General features: G+C 35.9%; 1 protein-coding gene across 3 annotated transcripts in view; it reads left to right on the top strand.

The window, feature by feature from the left end:
• The window catches only part of LOC121314656 (phospholipid phosphatase-related protein type 1-like), a 91,553-nt gene that overhangs the window by 40,404 nt on the left and 30,284 nt on the right, over positions 1-20,865 (top strand). For all 3 annotated transcript variants that reach the window (XM_041248131.1, XM_041248149.1, XM_041248140.1), the window contains one exon: positions 3,275-3,373. In XM_041248131.1, the coding sequence (XP_041104065.1) occupies positions 3,314-3,373 (60 nt within the window). In that variant the 5' untranslated portion in view covers positions 3,275-3,313. The remainder of the gene's footprint in view (positions 1-3,274; positions 3,374-20,865) is intronic.

Raw genomic sequence — 20,865 nt, 5'->3', positions numbered from 1 at the left:
TATGCAAATGAATATGTATACTCTAGGCAGCTCAGACAAAACCTGGACTGTCTGTAGCCGTTCGATGTGCTTGCCTTGTGCAATAAAAAAAAAAAAAAATAAATAAATAAAAAAAAAATAAGAAAAAAGAGGTATAGTTTCCGGACTTTGTTGAATCTGAGAATATTAAATGCAACTAGACTAATAACAAAATTAGAAGTATTTCAGAAAGTCAGACCTACATTTCTGTAATGAATATCTTGCAGTATATAATACTGCTATTTATCAGCAGGGCTTATAAACTGATTTAATAGCTGTCTGTTTGTGTGAATAATCACTTTAAGTACTGAAGTCTAACTTTATGTGGATGATGAAACCCAATACAGTTGTACAACCATGGTAAAATGTCAACTTTAGCTATGACCTTTTAATATACATTTTCTAAATAGGCCTATTACATTTATTACAGTTTCCATTTGGGAATACATATAATGCTCCATTTTGCATTATTTTTCCAAATGTTTCCCAAGGGAGAGTACTTTTAAGAACCAGTCTTGTTTTATGACCATATAGATCAAAATGCCCAGCCAAGCTACTGCCTCAGCCCCATCTGTTCATGTGAAGACTGCAAACAGAACCTATTCATGTCAAACTTGTGGTCTTGCAAGGCCAATTTATGGGTCTAGGCTAAATGATGTTTTTCACAAATACTGGATTATGGTATTAATCAGAAGTTATCAGGATTTGTAAATATACTTAAAGTAAGAAATAGTGCACTTGAGGTTGTGTGTGTGTGTATAACACACCGAATACTGTATTTAAAAACATTTACCTCAATGCATTAACTTTTCATAATAAAGATAAGCTTTAGCAATTGTTGCAGTGCCTATTGGTACATCCTCATCCTCAGATCTCCCTCTCCCATTGATCTTCTGCCACCAGCTGACAATCTTGTTGACCATCATGCCTTTCTTCTTAAAGTACAGTACAATGTCGTATATCCCACCCCCTGTGGACTGGTATAGGCGGATATTTTGAAAAGTTGGATTTGCGAACGTCTATAGAAAAAGCATTTACATATCCATAAATAGGTTAGTGAACAAAAACAACACGCAAACTGCTTTAAACATGGGGACATTTTTTGCTTTTAAAAGTAAGCAAATATAAACAAGATTAATTAGGCTACAAATACACAATGTTGCTATGCATTTTGCTATAAGCCATCTCTTTTGTTCTTTTTTTAAATTCATTTAGCTGACGATCTTTATCCAAGGCAACATAGAATTACTGTATTAAATAATTAAAATACAGAATGTTACATACTGTATAGTAATGTACAGTGCTAGTTACATTACACTGTTTTATATTTCTTCTGTAATAAACCTTTATACTACATACATTGTATATGTACATTAATCCATTACTACTGTATTAGGTTTTGATTTTTGTGCTGATTTGGCAGATATGTGCCTGTATTATTCGCAATCAGATTCAAGTCCGGGTTTTGACTGAAGCATTCTAGGACATTCACTTTCTTGTTTTTAAGCCACTCCAGTGTTGCTTTGGCTGTGTGCTTGGGATCATTGTCCTGCTGAAAGGTTAATCTCCGTCCCAGTCTTAGGTCTTTTGCAGACTATTTAGCTCCATCCATTTTGTCCTCTACCCTGCTAAGCTTCTCAGTCCCTGCCAATGAAAAGCATCCACATAGCATGATGCTGCCACCACCATGCTTCACAGTAGGGAATAGTGTTACATGGGTGATGTGCTGTGTTGGGTTTGCGCCAGACATAACGTTTTGCATTTAGGCCAAATAGTTCAGTTTTTGTTTCATCAGACCACTTCATCTTTTGCCACATCTTTTCAGTCTTCCACATGCCTTTTTGCAAATTCCAAACAGGATTTTGCTGGGCTTTTTTTTAGAAATGGTTTCTTTCTTGCCACTCTTCCATGCAGGCCAGGTTTGTGGAGTACCTCAGCTAATGTTGACAGATGGACAGTTTCTCCCAGTTCAGCTATGGAACGCTGTAGATCTTTCAGAATTGTTATTGGCCCTTGGTGACTTCTCTGACCAATGACGTTCTTACCCGACTGCTCAGTTTGGGAGGACGGCCTGCTCTAAGCAGATTCTGGGTGGTGCCGTATACCTTCCACTTCTTAATGATTGATGTGACGGTCCTCCAAGTGATATTCAGTGCCTTTTAAATCTTTTTATACCCCTCCCCTGATCTGTGCCTTTCCACAACTTTATCCTGGAGTTGTTTTGAACACTCCTTGGTCTCCATGGTAGTATCTTTGCTTTGAATGCACTACCCAACTGTGGGACCTTACAGAGACAGGTGTATTTAATCTGAAATCATGTGACCCACTTGTATTGCACACAGATGGACTCTGTTTAACTTATTGTGTGAATTCTGAAGGCAATTGGTTGCACCTGAGCTTATTTAGGAGTGTCATAGCAAAATTGGTAATACTTATTTAATGAAGACTTTGCAGGTTTTCATTTTTAATTGATTTGTTTTTTGTTTCTTGTTGGCCTTTTTTATAGCTTCCCCACATTGTCTAGATGAAGACATTTCTGAGTTAACATAAACTCCTAAGTCTTTTACATAGATTCCTTCTTCAATTTCAGTATCTCCCATTTGATATGTATAATGCACATTTGTATTGCCTGCATGCAGTACCTTGCACTTTTTTTCTATTAAATGTCAGAGAGTTCTTGAAGCTTCAGGGTGTGTCTCCACCGCATTTCTTATGGCCTAACATGCTAGGAATCAGAATAATCAATACATGAGACAATCAATGGAAGTTCAGTTCTTTTGGCCTGTCTTTTCCTATGTGCAGGCCTGTCACAGCATTGTATGGGTGAGTAAGCTCTTGGCAGATGCATGGGTTGTAGGATGTTTTTTATATACCTACATACTGCAGCAAGAGCTACATGTGGTTAAAATTCTATGCAGTCAATAGGCTAAGATAGTAGACTGTTACATTAAATTATAAACCGATCAAGGTTGTTTCAAATAGTCATAGAACAAAATTAAAGCCATGCAGTTATACTACACCCCTGGAGGAAATGTGCATCACAAATGAATTTGATGCAGCTTATGTACCATGCTTCAATTCAAATGCAGCACGTCTTGATTTTTTTTTTCCATTAAGAAATGCCAGGTAATAGTAATAAAATACTATCAAAATCTGTTTATGAGGTAGTTTGTTCTGCTAAAACCCTCATACCCTTTATTTTGCAGGTACATCTTTGAGACTCATATTAAATAATTTTTCCATGGTTCTTTTCTAGATTCCGCAAAGCAACATTGACGTCACCTAAGAAAGAAGCATGGCTTCACACAACACACAGCGCAGTTATTCCATTATACCCTGCTTCATATTCGTAGAGGTAAGCAGAAGCACACTTTCTATTACAACTTATGATCAATGTCTATAGTAAGTCAATATCTGAGCCTAAATGTTTTACAGTGTTGTGTCAAATGTACTTATGTAAGGAAACTGCATTATTTATGTTTCTCTATGAATGAGCGCACACTACAAGGATTTAAGCAGAATTTAACAAGTTTCCCAATAATCAAAAGTTACACTTTACATCATAGTCATTATCATTAACACAATGATGAGGCCGCTAGTTATTAACAGAAATTAAGCAGTGGTATGAGTTACCAATTTCTGGAAGAAGCATCAGACACGCCGCTGCAGTGTATTCTTGGAGGATCTTGATGCTTTTCAGATACACCTCCATGTACCTGCTGTTTTATAGTTTTTACACCCCTTTGCTTAAAAAGCTTAGTTGTGTCAGCAACATTTGTATCAGACAGGTCCTGCTTGCACCAGGTCAGATGAGGTCAGTTTTATTGACACTGTCTCAGTCAAAAGTAATAGATGCATCCATCTAGACAGCTCTCCTCTGGCCTTAACACAAGATGAATTTGCTAGGAAGTGTTTCTTATGCATTTTTCTGACATTTGTCTGCCACCCAAAAAGTATAGTTTTGTTTTTAAATAGGGTGGTGTTAGCGGGACCATGAGCATACCTCAGAAATTAAAAAGTACATCCAAGTAAAGATTATATTGGTTAGGTTTTTCATCATGCTAAATCCTATATAATACACATTTATAGCAGATCAAAAGCCCAAAATTGTCACTAACATAGATCATTGTTTGCTCATTTTTTTTGTAATTTTATTTATTTAAAAATGTGTAGTTTCCAGTATGTCCTCGGGGTAGCAAATACATTTAGATATATCCTTTTCAATACAAAGAGATCCATCACCAGCAAAACATATCAGTTACAAATATTTAGGTTCAGCAGGTGGTACATTAGTCTTATTGAGAGGAACGGTAGATCCTTGCACAAGATAGAAAACTTCTTTGAAACTACCTAGTCTCTATACAGCTCCAAGAGTTTTACTGTTTTCACCATGTTGTAGTGGCAAAATGAAATCACAAATTACCATTTGTTCCAGTACCAAAAGTCTGAAACTTTTTTACACCGAATGTGAAAAGAAAACGTAAATACCTCTTGTACACAATGAGATATAAGTCGTTAAACTAAGGTCAAATTGTTATTCTCCTCCTTTTTCTTCCTCTACCGTTTACTTTTTTAAGAGTGTGTGGTGACTTTTCAAACAGAAAAGCTAAATAATTGGACATCTACCAATCAAATGATTCCACATGTTGGTAAACCAGGGATCGCAAGCATGATGTCCACATTTATATTAAGCTATTTATTTATGTTTTAAAAGAGCATATATCACATTAAGAAAAACAAACAACAACAACAACAAAAAAAAACAGTAGTTTGAACTTGCAACATGCCGTGCTTGAAGAGCACACAGCCTTAGGCTGCTGCACCACTGCGCAGTTGTTGAATTGCGTTAATTTTTTAAGCTTACATTCATGCCTCACCTGCTTTTGCTGAAAAACTGAAAGTTCTGCCTGATTCAAAAAATGATCTATTTGCTATTATGAAGTTTCCCGTTTGGTAGATATGTACTGTACACAAGAGTGGCATGTAACTTCCTTGTCTAAATCTCTGATCTCTGATAAATTGTAGTTCCTCGTTTAATTAAAAATAAATAAAGGAATAATGTATTAGGTAGAAATAAATAAATGATTTAAATTATGCATAGAGGAATAAATATATTTAGGAATAAATATTTTTAAATCAATATTAAAAATATTTATAGCAAGCCAGAAAAAATGCCATATTAATTGATTTGGCTGATGCAATTGAAATTTGTATACCTATATACAAAAAGTATGTTTCATGTTGTAGGAACAATTCAATAATTGATCATTTAATATCTGGATTGATTAGTTCTCTTACCAACAATATTTAAATTGACGTGTCGTAAAGATCGAGGATTTACTATGAACACACATTCACGTGCAGACACAAGGAATAGTGCATCAATAGTAGCATTTTATTAAGCACACAAACAATAAACAGAAATCAGAAAAGTTAGAAAGTAAATCTCTAAGCCTAAGTCTCTAAGCAGAAAACACAATTCCAAACCTCTCACTACATTCACGCTTGACTAGAAGGCAGTTGAAATATGACACCTCCTTACTCCTAGAACATCAGCATCAGGCAGTAGTAGCTAGCCTCTCACTCACACACACACACACACACACACACACACACATGCCGACATCCAGTGCACAGAGTACATCTGAGATAATGCAGACAATCTTAAGAATATATCACATTAATCTTATTAATGTTATATAGATTAAGTATATAGCAAGTTTACTTTTAAATAAATTCTTCATATAACAATATGAGGTAGATTACTTACAGTTACTTCATCAAGTTTCACTAAAAGTTATTTCACACGCAAGGTGTGAAAACTAAATAATTAACATGTGTATGTGAATGTGTTACAATTAATTCATTTAGTTCCATGAAAGGAAAATGCAACTGGAATTATACTCAGCTGTTCCTTGAAGCTTAGACTTTTGGTCCGCTGGTTTGGAAACTCAATCTGTTGAAGTGTCCAGTACAAAACTCTCCTCTCAGCAACAAAGTCTTCAATCCCACTTTTGAATCAAACTCTGCAACAAAGTTTTAATTCTTGATAGAATCAACAAACAGCTGCAACAAAATCTCTAGATCCATAACAGTGCCCGTCCGCTCTGCCCTCTTCACTGAATGTTTTAAACAAGGTTTATTTTTATCTCTCTCTTTGTACTTGCCCGGTATGCATTAGCCCCTAAAAGAGGTGAATTTCGCGGCGACCCCTCAATTTCAGGATTTCCACGAAATCATGATTTAGGTAGACCCCTATTCATAGGACTCAGGCCAGGTTTTCAGCAAGATTTAAAAACTTCTCAATTTGCCAAGTTTGAAATCAGCAACCACTGGTTCTCCAGAAGATTTTTTTTTTTTCAAAGATGCATCATGGGGCCATTTTGTTTGATGCACAAACATTAGTTTTTAAATGTGTATGTGTGTGTGTGTTTTTTCTATTTATTTATTTATTTAATACACATTACTATTTAGATGTTGGCTAACCACTCTCTTCACACAGATTTGTGTAGATTTTAAATTGAAATATACAAGCAGTTACTATTAATACAGTTCAAATTTATTTTACCAAAATTGGACCAAAACATTACTCTAAATCTCAATGAACACATAAGCACAAAACACTTTTTTTTTTTTTTTTATCTTTGTGGCATCTTCTAAATATGCACTATAATAAGGTTTGCCTGAAGTTTCACCACAGCCATTACACATACTGTCTCAGTGATGAGTGTTGTTAAAATACACAGCTATATAAAGTGATATTCTCTCCTTTAAACACATTTTGGGTGGCTATATATCACTTAAAACAGTGATGAGATTCACTGCTTTTACATTTTCTATAAAAAAAAACTATTTGAAATAAATAGTAAAAGAAAAAAAGTATTTAAATATGATTTTTCTTTTTTAAATCAAGTAATTTAAATGAAGGCTTACTCCAGATCAAAGCTTTCACCCACCCACTTATCTCAAATTACAAGCCTGACACTGATGGTGGCTTTTTTGTTTGTCAGAAGAGTATACAGAATTTACAATTAGCAGGTGGGTCAAAGTTTTCATTTGGTCCAGACCCAATTTGATTTTAATCACCAACACTGTATACAACATACATCTGCAACAAATTCAGCCATTGTAAATAAAAGTAATTTGCAGTTAAAATATTTCCATGCCTTGGAATTGTAATCTACCAGGGGATAGACAGAATTAAATGATGTTAAAATCAGCCTTATGCAAAACACACTGCAGGCTTAATAGTTTGAAATTCACAAGCATAAGGATAACAAGCCAGAAGATTTAGAAAAACTCAATTGTACTGACACAGGCAAGATAATTTTCAAGTAAACCATATTTAAACTGAACCAGTTTTAAATGAATAAAGAAAGTGTAGGTGTGGCAGCCATCTTATTTTTTAAAACATCACCATTTTGAATATTTGTATTCTGTTGTCACCGGGACAGTTCTTACCAAGTTTGGAATCTGTTGTTTAAACAGTTTACTGTCAAGGGCACGTTTCAGTAAAATTTCTGCCAGCCATATTGACATTCAGCTTTATCGCAACAACTTCTGCTTTGCAAACTTGAAGCTTGTTTAGTTGCTACTGATATATTCCAAGTTTTACATTAGTCGCTCCACTGGTTCCCAAGCTGAAGATTTCAAAAGGTTTCTAAAAAAAAATGCATCAAGCAGCCATTTTGGTTTCAGGTCAATGCCATTTTTTTAAAAGTCAGTTGTATTGATACAGTGTCAGGGAAGATACTTGTGAAGTTTGGAGTTAGTCAGGTAAAGTTTGTTAACGGAGGCAGTTTTAAATTTAAGACATAATTGTACACCTGGCGGCCATATTGTTTTATAAAACATCACCATTTTCACAGATTTGTATCCCATGGTCAATGGGATGATATCTACCAAGTTTGGAGTTTGTTGGTTAAACAGTGTTCAAATAAGAGCAGTTTGCTGTCAAGGACTAAAGTTTGAGGCAGCCATTTCGACATTAAAATTTATCGCAGAAACTTCGCAAACGTGATGCGGGTTTGGATGCTGATGATATATGCCAAGTGTCAGATCAATCACTTCACCGGTTCCCAAGAAGAAGATTTCGAAAGGTTTTATCGAAAAATGCGTCAGGGTGCCAATTGCAGGGACACAGCAGCACAATTTTTGCAGCATCTGATAGCCAATGTATCCAGCTTGTTACCTGCCAAGTCAGAACCTGATCAGTCACACAGATTCCAAGCAGCAGTTTAAAGTTTTGGGAGGGAAAAAACTTTAACAATAACAATAGGCTTCCCAGCCTTGCTAGAAGCCTAATAATAATAATAAAAATAGCTGCGATGCTGGCTCCGGGGATCAACCACAGTGCGGTCTCCCCAGCGCATCAGCATGACAACCGTCTGGATTGAGCTAATTCAGATCATCTCTGGAGTCTTCAAGTGGGCACCATCCATCCTCTGTATTTCATCAACTAGCCCACGACATACAAAAAAAGGAACAACAGTATGTTTAATAAATAAATATCTTGATAACATAAGCACTAGCAGTGTAAAATATGGTATGAGCAACTTTGAATTTATCACTTTCTATTGCATGCACAAAGCTTTTGCACAAACCTGATGGGATATCTTTTGCCACTCTTCTCAACATATCTGTTTCAACTTCTCAGTACTTGAAAACTTTATTCTTTCCACACACCTCATTAGCTCGATCCAGCAGTTTCAGAAATTTAGATTGGGTTAGGTTCCAAGAACCCCAGGAATCAAACATTACTCACAATGAACATGTATTACATGGATAATGTTACAGTTAATAAAGGGTATCAATACTTATCTGAATTACTTTATTTATGTATGTTTGTGAGCATGGATATGCAAGCGTTACACAGGAATCAGCTGTAGTATACAGTATAAGCCTTTGCGATGAAAACAGTGTGTTTTGTGCTTTATGTGAAAGTGCAACAAAGATGTTTGACTGTTTAGTATCTGAGCAAAGAAGAGTTCAGTGTTGTATGGTCAGCAGTGTTAATATATATTCCATTACATCTGGTGGCTACTTAATTACACATATCTTATTACCTCACCCACTACACAAGCAAACTCTGCATTATATATTCTATAATTCAGAATGATTTATATTACAGTTTTTATGTTTTTGGGTTTTTTTTTGTCTCCTATAATATATGTATTCATACACCTACAAAAGCAGCAACACGAAAGCTGTGTTCTGATTGTTTTAATGACCGTCTGCTTTGGTTGAGCTATTATATCAGCCCACCTGTTTTGATGATTCATATACCTAACTCGATACAGTTATACACCATGATTATACAGTATTGTACTTCATAAAGATTTGTAAAGAAAAGATTCCTGCTGTCCATTTAAAAACACACTCAAAATAAAAACTTAAAAGATACATTCATTTTACAAGATAGTTAAGGTAAAGGTATAAGTTGAAATCCATTAGTTTTTTCATACGTAAACTCATGTTGTCAGATTCAATGTATCTTAACCACTAAAGGTTTATTACATTGCTCCACACCAGGGTCGAACTTGCCTCCCACATATAGTATTTTTTAAATAAATATAATCCCGTGGATTTTGTTTACAACATTCTACATTAGTTTAAACAGTTAGTTTACATTCCCAAGAACACTTTGGCTTAGGTAACAACCTTGTGGTAAAATGTAAAGTTTCCCTTTGTAAATGCTCTGGCGAAAGGAACAGGAGCTTTGCTCAAAAGAACATCTTTTTGGCAACGATACCAATTCAAATCTGATACAGCTCTGTTTTGTAACCTGATAACTCATCATCGTCAAATTCAAATTGTTTATTCAATCTTTTCAAAACTGACTTATCATCACGAGAGTAATCTAACGCTGCTGCTGCTGCATTTTTTTAAAGTGTGTACAGGTGCTGTGTTAATAACCATTGTGTTAAAATGAATTCTCATATTGATAATTACTGTTAGAGCTGCTGCTGCATTTTTACTGTATGTAGGGGTGCTTTGTTAATTTAGTTGCCAGTTTATTATTACAGTTTATTAACATACACTAGCCTATTGTTTTTTTCTTATTCTGTTAATTCCATATGTTGATGCACATGCGTCATGGCATAAGTAATAAATCAATTTGTATTTCTTGATTTGTATTGTGATTGGCCTTGGCATGTTGTGTCTGGTGGTCAACTCGGTCTTAGAGAACACTTAGGCTTAAAGAACACTTTGCTTGCTTCCTGAGGGGTGTTCTCTTAGCCAGAGACTACTATTAGAGACTGGCGTTTATATTAGATCACTAGCTTCACATGCTTCATGTGGTCATTTAGAAACCACTAACACACAACCTTATAGCAACATCATAACTCAATATAAACATTCCAGCAACTTTGTTAAAAGGCTGTGTGTCAGTGGGAACTAACTAACAGTTTTGTTTTATGACAAAATGACATTGTATTGTACACCCTCAAGTATAAAGCAAAAGTATTATTACAGCCTTTTTATATGCACTGGTTAACAATGATACGGTATACAAAATGTTGGAAAATGAACAAACAGAAGTATACGAATTTGTATTTAAAAACTGAATTAGATCTACCATTGTTAATAATAATAATAATAATAATAATAATAATAATAATAATAATAATAATAATAATAAACAGTTAAAAAGATTCTGTCGGGTAGATACCAGAATGGTCTTGTGGCCGCACACCCGATGTGAATAATAATAATAATAATAATAATAATAATAATAATAATAATAATAATAAAACTAAAATGTTTTTAAAAATTAACAATAAAAGCAATAAGTATACTTGTCAAAAATAATTCATTGTTTAATGTCAAACTTGCATTGTTAAAACAACAAAACATGTTAAAATACACCAACAGGTTTGAATCTGGCCTGCTTTCAGCACCCTTAAAATGATCAAAACTGTTAATAATGTAATAAATGCATTAAACAAATATGCATTACATGTGGGCCTACCTTAAATTTCATTTTCTACTAGTATTATTATTTATTAATCCTGAGAGTCACTTTCATCGCTGTCACTTATTAGCAGTTCATTACCCTCATGCTCCTCCTCATCTTCCTCAGCTTCAATGGCAATGACAGAGACCCGCGTTTAATAGAGACCCGCCGTTTATTTACAATATTTGCCAGCAGAGCCGGCGCATATTGGAGACAGGCGATTATTTGAGACCTGGCAATTATTTGAAGTTTTATGGTAGTATTAAACTGTACAGGGCATTGCACCATTTATATTTACTTTCTAACTCTTTCCACTAAACTGACCCTTTTGTAAAGGTTTTTCTTCCCCATTTCAATATGTTGATGCTGTGGCATATGAATCTATACATGTGCGTGCAAGCTACCAACCCCCACAGGTCGAAACCTTGGGCTATGCTGTAGTACAACATCAGAATGATCTACTGCAGGCATCAAAGACTGCTTATAAGAATGCCAAAGGGCTTCTCAATCAGGAATTGTGTGGCAGCATATGAGTCAGCAGAATTGGATGCCCCTAGTATTTAGGAAAATACAGCTGGAAATACAAAATAGTGTTTGTTCTGGAGATACTTCTCCAAAAGGTTATTGCGTTTTTTGTGATTTGCATATTTATCTCACTAATTATAGTTCTTTGTGCAGCAATGAATTATACATGTTTTGCATGAACAAATAGCTAGGGATAATGCTTTGCTCCAACTAGGTATACTTGACTGTTCATTTGCAAACAATGTGCCCACTGGCCAGCATGTTGCCATTTATTATCTCCCTCCAGGTAAGCATGTCCCTGCCTGGGGATACAGTGCAGATGGGTGTACAGTAAATACATTCCTTTTTACGTCTTCATATATTGTCTAGGGACTAGGGAACCACTTGTGACATTGTGATGAAACTTACAAATTGTGTTCTTTTAGCAAAGGTATCAAATCTCAGGGTATAAGGATGTTGTTTGTCTCTGTCTTTCTGTCTATCTGTCTGACAATCTTTTTGTATATCGTTTTAGAGGTATGCATATATCTAGTGAAAAGCTTGTCACATTGTGATGAAACTTGCTATTACCTGGGGGTGTGATGGAGGCTGTATTTCCATATATTTAGTGTATCATAACCTGGAGGTGTAGGGAAGATTTCAATATGTAAGTTTAGAGTTTTGCATATATCTAAAGAACTGCTTGCCCAGTTGTGATGGACTCTGCTGGGGACATGTGTCTGGTGGTATACAGAGCACCTGGATTGTCTGTTTTCCATCTTTGTCACACTGTTTTTGCATCAATCAGTTATGATGAAACTTGGTCTGGCTAGAGTCTATGGATATTTGAAGGCATCTGACCATCTGTCAACTGACAGTGGATATAGATCTTCACAGCTGTCACTGGGGATGAATGCCACTGACAAGCTGGTTAATTTTGAAAAAGCCGCTTTCATACAAAAAAAGGGAATAAGAAAATTATATTATATCATTCATTTTCTAAATGCTTGACTTTTGTTTAACTTGTCTGTTTTTTGTGTAACATTATATATATACATCTTTAGACCCTTTTCCTCTGTTTATACCTAACTTGAAATCTGCAACTGTTCAAGAGCTGAAAACAAGTAAAAAGGTGTAATTAAGTAAATTACCAGTTCAATTAAGAATCTAGTTAAGTAATTAAGAGCTCAGTTGGAATGTAAACCAGCAGCCACAGGGGGTCCCCAGGACCGAGTTTGAGAATCCTTGTTCTAGACTAAGGTATTAGTCTAGAAGTCCCGCACAAAAGATTAATTCTCAAACTGAACGCAGTTGGGATTCAAGGAAACACATGTACATGGATTAGGGAGTGGTTAACATGTAGAAAACAGAAAGTACTTATTAGAGGAAAAACCTCTGAATGGAGTGTGGTAACCAGTGGTGTACCACAGGGATCAGTATTAGGTCCTCTGCTATTCCTAATCTACATGAATGATTTAGATTCTGGTATAGTAAGCAAACTTGTTAAATTTGCAGACGACACAAAAGTAGGAGGAGTGGCAAACACTGTTGCAGCAGCAAAGGTCATTCAAAATGATCTAGACAAGATTCAGAACTGGGCAGACACATGGCAAATGACATTTAATAGAGAAAAGTGTAAGGTACTGCACGCAGGAAATAAAAATGTACATTATAAATATCATATGGGAGATACTGAAATTGGAGAAGGAATCTATGAAAAAGATTTTGTTGACTCAGAAATGTCTTCATCTAGACAATGTGGGGAAGCTATAAAAAAGGCTAACAAGATGCTCGGATACATTGTGAAAAGTGTTGAATTTAAATCAAGGGAAGTAATGTTAAAACTGTACAATGCACTAGTAAGACCTCATCTTGAATATTGTGTGCAGTTCTAGTCACCTCGCTATAAAAAAGATATTGCTACTCTAGAAAGAGTGCAAAGAAGAGCGACCAGAATTATTCCGGGCTTAAAAGGCATGTCATATGCAGACAGGCTAAAACAATTGAGTCTGTTCAGTCTTGAATAAAGAAGACTACGTGGCGACCTAATTCAAGCATTCAAAATTCTAAAAAGTATTGACGGTGTCGACCCAAGGGACTTTTTCAGCCTGAAGATTAGACAAAGGGGCATTCAGAACAGAAAATAGGAGGCACTTTTTTACACAGAGCATTGTGAGGGTCTGGAATCAACTCCCCAGTAATGTTGTTGAAGCTGACACCCTGGGATCCTTCAAGAAGCTGCTTGATGAGATTTTGGGATCAATAAGCTACTAACAACCAAACGAGCAAGATGGCCCGAATGGCCTCCTCTCGTTTGTAAACTTTCTTATGTTCTTCTTATGTTCTTATTGATAAACAAAATTCAATACCACTGTGAATTATAAAAGTAAAACAAAGTGAAAAAAAATAGCCTTTTTTGTCTTCATGGACTCCTTTTGTTCAACAAATGAAACCACCGTGCAGTACTGTTGTGTTCTCCAGACCCTCACCCAGGCTTAAAAAAAGTGGTTTGCAAACAGTTGTTGCATTCCAGATTCTGTATTTTTGTGTTAAGTTTCAAAGCATGGGTGAAATGTGTGTTCTAATCAGTGTGTTAACACACTTCAATATTTTACACAAGTTGCACATCCATGCTTTAATTCTTTTAAAGGGGATAGGAAACTCTTCTCGGTTTGTTTGTAAATGATAAGACAGATGGGAAAGCAATGTAATCTCAGGTTTGTTTTGATTGTTTTTGATTGGTGTATGTCAAACGAGCTGTTTAAATCCCACCGTCTATCAAACTGTAATCTGCCATTGCTGGAAATCCCTCCTGTGATGTTACTGGTTGGAGAAGGCAACGGGAGAAGTTATAACATTAGACCAAAGTAATTTTTTCAAATGTTCGTATTACTTAGTAGTAAAGTAAATGCACTTGGCATCAATAAATAGCCTGGGGCCAGTTGTACTGTGGGTTTTAAAAAAAAAAAAAAAAAAAAGATTGGATCCCGGCTCATTATTAGCCAGATCATGAAAATGTGTCTGTGTACAAAGCAGATTTTTGGATCAGATCTTTGAATAGCACTTGCGGTAATGGGAGAATGAATAATGGTTCGTGAGAAAGAAACTATTACAAGTAATGTCTGGAACGAGTTATAACGAAGACTGAAACTAGATAGTTTTATCTCAGTGAATGTGTTTACGCGCAGATTGAAAGCGTGTTCATTGATATCTGCGCTTGCTGACATGTTTCTTTTTTTGTGTGGGTTGTTTTTGTTGTTTTTATTATGACTGTTGTATATTTGCTGTATTGATGCTGCCTCTTGGCCAGGTCGCCATTGTAAATGAGAATTGGTTCTCAATTGACTTACCTGGCTAAATAAAGGTTAAATAAATAAATAAAAAATAAATAATAATAATAATAATAATAATAATAATAATAATAATAATAATTTAACAGCGTCAGTACTTTCGACAATGAAAGCTAAACTATATGTATTTTCTACCTATGAAGAAGGATTATTATTATTATTAATATTATTTTAATTATTATTATTATTATTATATTATTATAGTAATAATGTAATGCGTACGAGAATTATGAAACACATAAATACAAACACAGGCTACCTGCTTGTGACAGGTCGCAGAGTCAGCTCAAGTGTCTGTAAAAAGCAGCAGTGCAGTGTCCAGCACCTCTCTGTCCAGGCGCACCATTTTTAAACTGGCATTTTGCGTGAAGGAGTGACAATCAGCTTGATCTGTAACCCCACAGTTTTTCAGGAATTCTGTGCTGTATGCGAGCAAATTCAAAACAAACACATTACTCACGAGTAGGCATTACTGTGCAGTTACTAGGGCTGCTTCGACGAAATCGGAAATCGATTTTTCAATCAATTCCATTCCTCATTATAGACATTGATATAAGTACTGGATAAGCGTTTAAATAATTACATTTTTGAAAGCACGTAGTTCATGACATCATTTAAGTTTATCAACGAAACTGCACCGAACGCCCTGTCTTGCTATTTACAGTGTTTCATCCTACCAGCGAATAAGTTTAGAAAATGCTTTGTAAGTACGCCCCTCTGTGTATAAAAAACGTGCCACCTTGTATGCAGACCAGGGTGATAGGCTTGTATTCCTGGCAAACAGCATGTAAATAAATTGATAAGTTGTGGACATTGAAGAAAACTGACTGATACAGTTTGCGCTTCATTGGAGTTTCAAAATGAACGCTTATATAATGAATATTTAACAATATTCAATAACGCTAAAAAAATAAATAAAAATAAAATAAAAATAAACAATCAGTGATGTTAAACGCAAGTTTGGAGTAACAATCAACTTGACCTATAGCGAGTCTGCATTTGCTGTAAATCAATCAATTATTATCATTATTATTATTATTATTATTATTATTATTATTATTATTATTATTATGATGATGATGATGATGATGATGATGATGTTTTAGACAGGGATTTCCTCATTGTGTGTTTCACAGATAGTGAAGGTTAGGTGGTACAGTATTAACAAGATGCAATCCATGATGCTGCAGCTGTCACTAAATACAAAAAAAAAAAAAAGACGTTTTTCATAAACCCATGTCTAGTTTTATATAGATTACATTTCAAAGTACTGTAGTCTGTTTGGAAATATTTTAGTAACACTCTTTAGTATGTTAAGCATGCTTTAAGCTTGTTGTTAATGTTTTTTTTTTTTTCCTGATGCTACCAAGGCGTAATTTCCCCTTGCGTTTAATTGTTGTGCACAAGATTTTACTTAACTGCAATGATATTAAAATACAACGTAGCGGGAGAGGAATGGAAGTAGCGGGAAGGTATGTGGGCAGTACAATTATCAATATTTACTCAAATGATTATATTTTGTGTGCCCAATTAATCGATTGCTATTTTGATGGTTAACTGACAGCCCTAGCAGTTACAGCAGCTGCACCAGATATTGTGTGCTGTTTGTCAGGATCCCGATCTCTCACTAGCTGGATCAGATTCCCAGGAATCTCAATCCTTTCTTTCAGTTTCAATAGGGCCTATTTGACGCTCTATAATTCATGCAGAACGTTTTTACCAATAGATTGTAACTCTTCAAAGTCATTCGGTTCCAGTGCTCTTGTGAGACTTTGCTTACACCCATCGGTGGAGCGGTCTAAACATTGACGTCATGGGAAAACTGTCAATATGACAGAACACAGCAACATTTAAGTGCCGGTTGCGTAGTTTTAAAAGTCTTTTATTGTGGTATATGATAAATACAAGGGTATTTGAGTGATAAATGTTATCTTTAGCACTTGATGAATAATTTTAACACACACAGTCCCACCAGTTCACTTCCCCTTTAAATTTAAGATACAAAAACATGCAAGTTAAGTTATTAAAGCAAGTCCCAGCATCGATTTAACAGGTGTAGTACACAAGTTTGGAGTGCTTAACACAGTTTATGGATACACGTTAATGTGACAGAAACAAACCCAATTACAATACATTCATGATGTTGTTTGTAAAATATGTCTGTAATTTATTGTGTAACTGAAAACTATTATATATATAAAAAAGAAAGCACTGTTTACTGAGATGTTAGATAAGCAGTGTTTAACTATGCGTTCCTAGAAAGGGCTGCAGATTGCCCTGTGTGTGTTAGTTATGAAACGGACATGTGTTTATAGGTTTAATTTGGTGTGGCTACACATACGTACACAATCTTGTGGCAAGAGCTGTTTTCACATCAGATTCTGACCCGTGTTTTCATGCACATGAAATGCCTCGTCTTTTACATGGCAGATTCATTTTCATTTTATACAAGTTTGGCCGCCACCACTTTGTTAACCCTTTGACTAGTATGAACGTTAAACGTTAAATTACTGAGCCTACAAAACCCCTGATCACATGATATTGTAACACTAGGTTTCTTTAACACCTTTTATTGGTCTCCTGCACCCTCTGCCAGATATTGACTGAGTTACATATAATAAACCCAGTCACAAAAATGTCAACAGTGGTTGTAAACCGGTGAAAATTGCTCAGTGAGATTTAAATTCAAATACATACAATTATTCCACTGAATCGGATGCCAGTGAGTGTGTCAGTGAAGACATAAGCAAAGAATATTTACCATCAACATCAAGTGACAGTGAAGAGGCGGCGTCAAGCTCTGTGCATTGCTCCATGCTTCAAGGAGTATCATACACTGAAGCACTAGACACTCTCACTCTCTCCGCCCCTACAACCTGTTTACACGGATATGATTTATTCACGTCTCTCCCGCCCCTTTTTTTTTTGTTAGGACTTGTTGCTGTGGTTGTTTTACACCGTTGTTTATTGTTTGTTGCTTACATATTATTATTTTTTTAGTCAAAACTAAATAAAAAATATATTTGTTTTATTTATTTACGGTGAACATGGTTTGTCTGTATTTCGTCAGTGTTCATTACATACATACAGAAATATAGCTTTCAGCTTGTTTGTACACTGTTTTCGTAATAATCAAGCACATGCAGAAGACAGAAAAAAAACTCACTCCGGCAGTGCATTTTAGAACTCACTGCTCAAAAGGGTTAATGGAATTGGTCCCTGATTGACCATGCATTGAGCAGTCACTTCAGGTGCAGCTGCATCTAAAGTTTAAGATAAAGTACAGTGCTTTTTTGACACTTTTTTTAAAATTGAACTTGGACCGTGTACCCTTAGTATCTTTAGAGACATTTATGCATTCAATATGGAATATTGTAATATTGAAATTATGGGCTAAAACCACAACATATCAGTGATATATATATATATATATATATATATATATATAATATATATATATATATATATATATATATATATATTCATTTATTTTTTCAAAATAACTTTTTTGTTTTGATTTATAGAAAAAGTTATAAATATAGGAATAAATATAGTAAAGTTATTCCTAAATAGGAATAGTTAATAAACTATGAACTGCTTACAAAAACTCCTGCAGAAAGTGGCATTTTGCTGCCATCTGCTGGAACTTGGTAATATTGTATGATGGTGCTGAAGATGTAATATATGCATTGCTGTACAACAAATGTACTTTTTTAAAACTCTAAGAATACAACTTTGTAAGGTTATAAAAAACATGTCTTGCAAATGATACAGCAGCAAACAATAATGAAAATGAATAAATAAATAAACCAGCCAATTCAAACAAAGAAAAAATGGTGGAAACAGGTACTTACAGAGTAAGTAAGAGAAAAGCAATAGGAAAGTGTATGCTGTAACAAAGTGTGCGACAGCAGATATATAAGTCTGAGAACGACCAGAGCTCTCCCTGTTAAAGTAGTTTTGCTGCAGTATCAGTGGATTAACCACTAGAGGGCGATAGGGTATGGGTCTTTGAGTTAAAAAAAAGTGTGCAAAAGTGCTCAAACCACAGTCCTATCTTTGGGTGAGTGCTATTCCTGCTGTTGTCTGCCTTGACCACCAGTCACGCTACTACACGTGGTGGCAGGGTGGGATTGCGCCTCCTATTGACCTAGCACTGAACTACAAAAAAAAAGAAATAAAATGGAAGACGTCCTTAAAGCGCTGATACAGGCAACTGCCACTCAGCAAAAGACAAACAGAGCGCAAATGGAACAAGTCAGTGCCTAAACAATTCACAGCCCATCAACAAACAAACCAGATGATGATTACCCAAATTACACAGGGGTAAGCAGCACTACAGGAGCTAGGAGGACACATCTCAGCAATCACAACATCACCGACAGGTGAGGGTGCTAAAGTTGTAAGACCAAGTCATATCTTACAGAAGATGATGGCAGAGGATGACGTGGAGGCTTTCTTGCTGGCATTTGAGAGGACAGATGCACGGGAGTACTTGGCCCAGTCCCGGTGGGCAGGTTTCGTGGCCCCCTTTCTCATCGGTGATGCCCACAAAGCGCATCACGACTTGACACCAGAAGCGGATTGCAGCAAGCTCAAAGCAGAGATCCTGGCCTGGGCAGGAGTAACCACAGCAGTCCGGGGCCAAAGATTGCATGCCTGGAGTTACAAGGATGGTTGAGCCTCAAGGTCGCAGATATTCAACCTCATACATCTCACGAGGAGGCGGCTACAGCCAAAGGAAAACAGTGGCAGCAGAATAGTTGAAATCCTGGTGATGGACCGGTGTCTCCGAGCTCTGCCATCCTCCCTTTGGAAATGGGTTGGCCAAGTTGAACCTGCCACTTTTGGGGATTTGGTTTTCTTGGTGGCGCGCCACCTGGCACCTGAGGAACTTACACACACATCTGATTTGGATTTCCCGAGGAGCACCTGGCGAACCCAGAGTCCGAAGGACCAGTACTCCAAGAGCCCTAGTAAGACTGAACTGAAGATAGGTGTACGGAAAAGCTGTCCTGGACCGCAAAGGGATTAGGGAAGTGTGGTGGCCAAAAAGTGGCTTCATAAAAGCCTAGACCCTTATAAAAATTATAAGTGTTTTTGTTGCTAAGAATTTGGACATATTGCTGTTCAGTGGCCCAATGAACAAGAACCAATGCAATGTAACTTGGGGGTAACAGATTATCAGTGTGAAGTGGTTAGCCTGGTAAATGGGATTGGTAATTAATTTATGGTACTGATTTATAATAAATGGGAAGAAGGCACAAGCTCTAACTGATTCGGGAAGTGCAATAACATTGGTTTCCAGCAATCTTATGAAAACTAGTCACCTGGTACAGGATCACAAAACCAGTATTATGTGTGTGCATGGTGAAATTAATTACTGTCCAACCTGTGTAGTAAAAGTTGAAATCCACAGAAAAGCTTGTGATATGATTTGTGGTTGTTCCCAAGTTTCCACATGCCATAACACTAGGTTGTGATTATCCAGAGGTTTACTCTCTGCTAACACAAAAAGGGGATTTGACTAACCCTACCAAAACAAAATTTCAGGGTGAAATGGCCCCCCAGAGAGCTTAAAGCCACTATAATAAAATATGTGTACAGATTTTTTATTTTTTATTTTTTAAATAGCAAATGTATAGATAAATGTACTGATGTCAAAATTAACCCTTTTCAGTCCATTTATTCAGCACTTGTCAGGTGCAATTTATTTTCACATGCGCTGTTTATTTTCACACGCGCTGTTTATTTTACACACTCTGTTTAAATTTTTTTTTTTCTGAGTAAAACAGGACTATAAGGCATCGCAAAAGGATATGCAGTACTGTATCTCCAGCCAAGCCCCACCCCTTGTTTGCTGTATTTTTCACATACCTCTTTATAGACGTGCATACTGATAAATCCTCTCCTGATCACTCGTTTTATCATCAAACTCCTCAATAGTGTGATCCAAGTCATTATTTTATTATTATAACATCTCAAAAAGGTCTGCAAATGTCTGTGATATTCTTTGAGCTTGGTTATGTCTGTGTT

Source organism: Polyodon spathula, chromosome 1 (genome assembly GCF_017654505.1).
Source record: "Polyodon spathula isolate WHYD16114869_AA chromosome 1, ASM1765450v1, whole genome shotgun sequence".
In the NCBI taxonomy this organism is placed as follows: domain Eukaryota; kingdom Metazoa; phylum Chordata; class Actinopteri; order Acipenseriformes; family Polyodontidae; genus Polyodon; species Polyodon spathula.
The sequence above is the reverse complement of the archived record's forward strand: the minus strand, read 5'-3'. Positions and strand labels throughout refer to the sequence as shown.